Here is a 5,580-nt window from a genome sequence, read left to right on the forward strand (position 1 = left end):
ACAGATCTCTGATAAATGCAATATTCTACATCCAATTATAGCCTTGTCATAGCGGGAATAGCCTACTAACCTTTGACCTACAAATCCCAATTGTTGAAAATGACACAGGAATGCAGATGGGAGACGCAATCCTTCCATAGCCTATTCAAAGTTGATTTTGAATTGGTCAAACAGGCTATAGCCTACCTTTAGTCTAAATCAATGTTGATCAAAACAGTTAAATGGGATAGATTGTAATGTTGCTCAGTAAAATAATAGGCCTACAGAATATTAGGTTACAGACAAAAGTTAACTATTTGCAGCATGCTTGCAGTCAGGCACGCTATCACATAAAAAAAATCCTACTAAAATATTTGGTCAACAGAAATAAGGCAAACATTTCTGAAAACCTCAATGTTCTACATCTAACTACTGGGATGTCATCATGTAAATGCTAAGCTGTAGAGTACAAATAAATTATTTTAGATACAACCGAAAATGCACAGTTAAAGTTTACTGTCAGACAAGTAAAAACTATTTCGCTGGCTTGCGAGGCAATAAATCTGCTTTTATGCGATACAGACCCAACCCCATTTGGATCCAATTCTCTCTCAGCTCGGACATGATTTGGGTCAGATCTGGTCCAGCTTGGATATAAAATAAATAGTTTTAAAGACCGGATCCAGTTGGGGTCAGGTATGAATTTAGTTTGATTATATACATTTTTTGTATTTTCTAAATTATATTGTTCTCTATCTTTCTCGCCCCCTTTCTCTCTTGCTCTTACTCTCTTAATTAAATTCAAAGGGCTTTATTGGCATGGGAAACATATGTTTACATCACACATACACAAGAGAGAGATTCTATGTACAGACTCAGTGAGCATAGCCTTGATATTGAGAGAGGTCAACATATCAGACCTGGCTCTCAAGAGAAGAAAGCTTGATGATTAGTTGATTGTTTGAATCAGCTGTGTAATACTAGGGCAAAATGTGCACCCCATTGGGGTCCCAAAGAACAAGTTTTGGAAACCATGATTTATCTTCCCCCAATATTCGTACTACAACTATCTGCACATTGCAAAAACACCATACATTGCTGATAATAAAACAAATATTTCCCATGCCAATAAAGCCTCTTTGAATTGAGAGAGAGAGCTTGTTTCCTATGGTAATGACGGAAAAAAGGCGAGTCAGGTAAAACGCCACAAATCGTCCCCATTATTTAAATTAGCCGACGTCATGAAACTGACTGTTCTTAGAAATCAAAGTATTTTTCAACAACAGCTGTCAGTATCGGATACAGTATTACATTTTATAAATTCAATGGTTTAAGTGTTTTCACAGGTGATATCGAACTTGTTAAGGAATTACACACACCATTGCTCACCAATCTGTATCAGTGCTTGTTTGGTGAACAAGATCTCATTGGAGTTAATCTCAACTGGTTGGGCGAGCCACACCCGTGGAAAGAAAAGGACCCTTCTGTCGCTCAGGTGTTTACTCCATCTTGGTGCTTTGTGCTGGACGGTCACAACGTTTACTAAGGACATTTAATTTGTTCTCAAGGTTTCTACCATGACGATTTGGATTGCACTTCTTCTTGCGACTTTCGCAGTGGGTGCCTCAGCTCAATGTAAGTTGATTTAATTTAGGCATTTTAACAAGGGAAATGTTTATTAACATGTTTTTTTTTATGAGAAGACATACATTTAAAAAAATGTAAGAAAGTAGCCATACTCTCTAGCCAATTTTGATAGTTGGAGGCAGTCGGTTCCAAAAATGGATAGCTAACAAGTAAACTTTTATTTTTTTTGTATTGGTCTCTGCGTTTCGCTGCCTAGCCCTAGACAGCCAGCCCAAATCAAGAATTTCGGTTTGATACACTAATTGTTTATGGCCAAAATATTACAATGACGTTGCATGTTACACAATTGTATGCTTTTATTTTATACATTGTACATAGTTATACTCCGAGACTAGTTTCGGTGCGTTAAAGAGTTTGGGGGTCGGGAGGTATTGTTCTTTGTAACCAACGCCCAGTTCAAGCTCTCTAACGTTACCTGTAGGCCTACACCCGCCATGGGAATTCCTTTTGGGACTTGTTTTTAACTGCTTCCGCTCTAATAAACATGTCTATTTGTTACATCACCTGTGGTTGGCCTCATGGTCGTCTGATTAGTCAGGCTGTAATACACAATTTAATTTGTGTGTGTGTATATACAGCCTAAAACGAATGCTTGCAAAGTCGTGTAAATGTTCCGAACTTTACCTCGATGCCGAACCATAACCGCTACCTACCGGGTCTCTAAAAAGTCGGGTAAACAACTTTAGTGTGGATATTTTGTCTCATATCTGGCAGATGTTGGGCAAACCGCACAAAGAACCAACTCCTACTTTTTTAAATGTAAAAAAAATAAAAACATTCTGGCTTAAAGAAATGTGCACGACTTTGCAAGTATTAGTTTCAGGCTGAACCAATTGTGTATTTCAGACTAGCCTCATGTATAATTTGTCTTCCACAGGCAAATGTGAAAGTATGAAGTGGGCTACATGCGATGGCACCCCTTGCCAGTGTAGCATTATGGTTGACACTGGTATAACACAAAACCTGGACTGCTCTACATGCAAGTACCCCTCTCATTACTATGTCAAGCAACATTAATCTCACTTGGGAAACTTTTAATATTACCTGTTATAAATATTACAACGAGCCTACATTTTAAAAAAAAAGGGGGGTTGTGGGGTAAAACTGTTTTTCCGGAACTGGTGACACGTTCTCATCCAGTGTTATTTTGCTCATGAATGATTCTTATGGTCTCTTATCCCTCTGTTAGTGATCCCCAAATGCTACCTGATGAAGGCAGAGATGTACCGTGCTAAGAACAACCTGTCCACTCGTACTGGAGGAAAGCCAGTCGAGACCGCCTTTGTGGACAATGATGGTATCTATGATCCGATCTGTGAGGCCACTGGTGCATTCCGTGCCAAACAGTGCAACAACACTGAGGAGTGTTGGTGTGTCAACAGTGCTGGCGTGCGCAGAACCGACAAGGGAGACAAGAACCTCAAGTGTGAGAAGCTTGTGGAGACCTAGTAAGTTTATATCATGTGTATTTAGTAGAGGTCGACCGATTATGATTTTTCAATACCGATTATTGGAGGACCAAAAAACCCAATAACGACTAATCAGCCGATTTAAAAATAATTAAATAAATTTATAAATAAATAAATATATATATATATAATAAAAAATTGTAATGATAATTACAACAATACTGAATGCACACTTATTTTAACTTAATATAATACATCAATAAAATAATTTTAGCCTCAAATAAATAATGACTTGTTCAATTTGGTTTAAATAATGCAAAAACAGTGTTTGCGAAGAAAGTAAAAGTTCCTTGCTCAGAACATGAGAACATATGAAAGCTGGTGGTTCCTTTTAACATGAGTCTTCAATATTCCCAGGTAAGAAGTTTTAGGTTGTAGTTATTATAGGACTATTTCCCTCTATACCATTTGTATTTTTATAAGAAATTTAATGCTAGCTAGCAACTTACCTTGGCTTACTGCATTCGCGTAACAGGCAGTCTGTTTGTGGAGTGCAATGAGAGGCAGGTGGTTATAGCGTTGGGTAGTTAACTGTAAGGCTGCAAGATTGGATCCCCCGAGCTGACAAGGTGAATCTGTCTTTCTGCCCCTGAACGAGGCAGTTAACCCACCGTTCCTAGGCCGTCATTGATAAAAAGAATGTGTTCTTAACTGACTTGCCTAGTTAAATAAAGGTGTTTTTTTAAAATACCGATTTCCGATTCTTATAAACTTAATCGGCTAATCCGATTTTAATCGGTAGACCTTTAATATTTAGATTAAGAATCATGGGTTGCCATTCAAGCAGGATGTGGCTTCGGCTTTAATTGGTGTACAGACTGAGAACACGTAATATGCTAGTGAAACAAATTCAGGATGATTAAGAAAAGTTAAGTGAGGCTGAATCTAAATTCTGTTGACTAGGCAATTGTACTGGGTATTAATCTAACCCGTCCCTCTCTCCTCCAGTTGGGTTCGCCTGGAGCTCAAGCACAAGGAAGCGAGCAAAGCCGTGGACACTTCTAAGTTGCAAGCGTAAGTTTGTCCATTTCATGGTAATAGTGTCAACTTTACATTTCACACGTGCTATAATATTAACACGTGCATGAAACTACTCACTGAACTTTGTCCTCCTGCAGTGCCATTGCAAATGCCATGGAGACCCGTTACAGCTTTGACAAGGCCCTTGTGAAGGAGGTGAAGTATGACCCTGATGCTCGCATGATCATCGTCGATGTCCAGAAGGTGAAGGGAGACCGCAAAGCCGACCTATCGCGTATGGCCTACTACATGGAGAAAGATGTAAGTCATGACCCCTCCCCTCCCTTTGCTGTTTCACTTCAGTGATGCATATCATGATCTCCCTTGGCATATGGCTTCTGATCTCAGTTAAATAAAACATATTAAAATCAAAACCCAGATTATTGAACTTGTGAATTCCATGTTATTACCAGGTCAAGGTGCTGCCCCTGTTCGCGAACCAAGAAAAGTTTGCACCCAGTGTGGACGGTCAGAAGCTGGAGATGGAGAACATCTTGGTGTACTATGTGGACGAGGAGGCCCCCACCTTCACCATGAAGAGGCTGACCGGGGGCATTATCGCAGTCATTGTGGTGGTCATCCTGGCTGTGGTCGCTGGACTGCTGGTCCTTTTCTTTGCGAGGAAGCGAGAGCAGAAGTACAGCAAGGCAGAGGTGAGTGGTCCAACATGTTCCTCTAACGAGGTTAAAGAAGCATTTGAAACACCGTCTATAAGCTGTTCCTGTTGTGGTCATGGTTTTATGTAATATAGTAAGGACATTCTCCTAATTTAAAACCATACTGGCACATTGAAAAACCAGTTGCCCCCGTGATGCCAAATGTTTTGTTTGGTTGCTTTCCCTTTCAGCCCAGAGAGATGGAGGCCCTGTAGACAACCCTTTACCAGTCGGTTCTACGCTGGAATATTAACAGCTTGTATATAGCCCTTTAAACAAAACATTGTTTGCAATTGTGCTGTTTTTAATATTGTTACTTGAGGGATGCCGTTTGTAAAGGACTGGTCTTTTTATTTGGCACTGTTACTACAAGCATGTTTGTATATAAACTTGTCATTTAAATCCTCATGTCTGTAAAATGGCAAAGCTACAGTGCTTCAGAAACACAGGATACATGTCCAGGTTGATTTAAATGCATTGTTTTTATTAAATGAAATCTGAATGCTACAGACTGTACAGTTTCATATGCATTGTCTATTAATAAAGTGTTTTAAAATATCCTTTGCTTTGCCTTACAATTTTGTTACGATCAATTTATTTGCCTCTAGAATGACACTGGTTCTTAGACTGAGTTTAATGTTCAGCATTAGAGCCAGGTATACCTTAAGGTGGCTCGCTGGAAAATTACTGTGCAGAGTCAAACTAATGGGGGAGGGGAACAAAGTCATGCCAACTAATGAGGAATATACTCAAACCAAGTCTATAAAACATATCTAAACTGTTAACATGGTCACCCCTAAACAAGTTTA

General features: G+C 39.2%; 1 protein-coding gene across 1 annotated transcript; it reads left to right on the forward strand.

The window, feature by feature from the left end:
- Positions 1-1,309: 1,309 nt before the first annotated feature.
- LOC112244555 (tumor-associated calcium signal transducer 2) lies at positions 1,310-5,331 on the forward strand. The gene is made up of 7 exons (XM_024412266.2): positions 1,310-1,614; positions 2,504-2,605; positions 2,816-3,074; positions 4,044-4,109; positions 4,214-4,376; positions 4,529-4,768; positions 4,963-5,331. Exons 1-7 carry the CDS (start codon positions 1,557-1,559, stop codon positions 4,984-4,986), a joined length of 912 nt encoding a protein of 303 aa, XP_024268034.1. The 5' UTR covers positions 1,310-1,556; the 3' UTR covers positions 4,987-5,331.
- The last annotated feature ends 249 nt before the right edge of the window (positions 5,332-5,580 follow it).

Source organism: Oncorhynchus tshawytscha, linkage group LG01 (genome assembly GCF_018296145.1).
Source record: "Oncorhynchus tshawytscha isolate Ot180627B linkage group LG01, Otsh_v2.0, whole genome shotgun sequence".
Lineage (NCBI taxonomy): Eukaryota > Metazoa > Chordata > Actinopteri > Salmoniformes > Salmonidae > Oncorhynchus > Oncorhynchus tshawytscha.

Bases quoted from the DNA above. Each gene is read 5' to 3' on its own strand.
- LOC112244555 (XM_024412266.2), top strand. From the start codon at position 1,557: ATGACGATTTGGATTGCACTTCTTCTTGCGACTTTCGCAGTGGGTGCC. The intron at 3,075-4,043 runs GTAAGTTTATAT...TCTCTCCTCCAG, and splicing joins GAGAAGCTTGTGGAGACCTA to TTGGGTTCGCCTGGAGCTCA. The intron at 4,110-4,213 runs GTAAGTTTGTCC...GTCCTCCTGCAG, and splicing joins GACACTTCTAAGTTGCAAGC to TGCCATTGCAAATGCCATGG.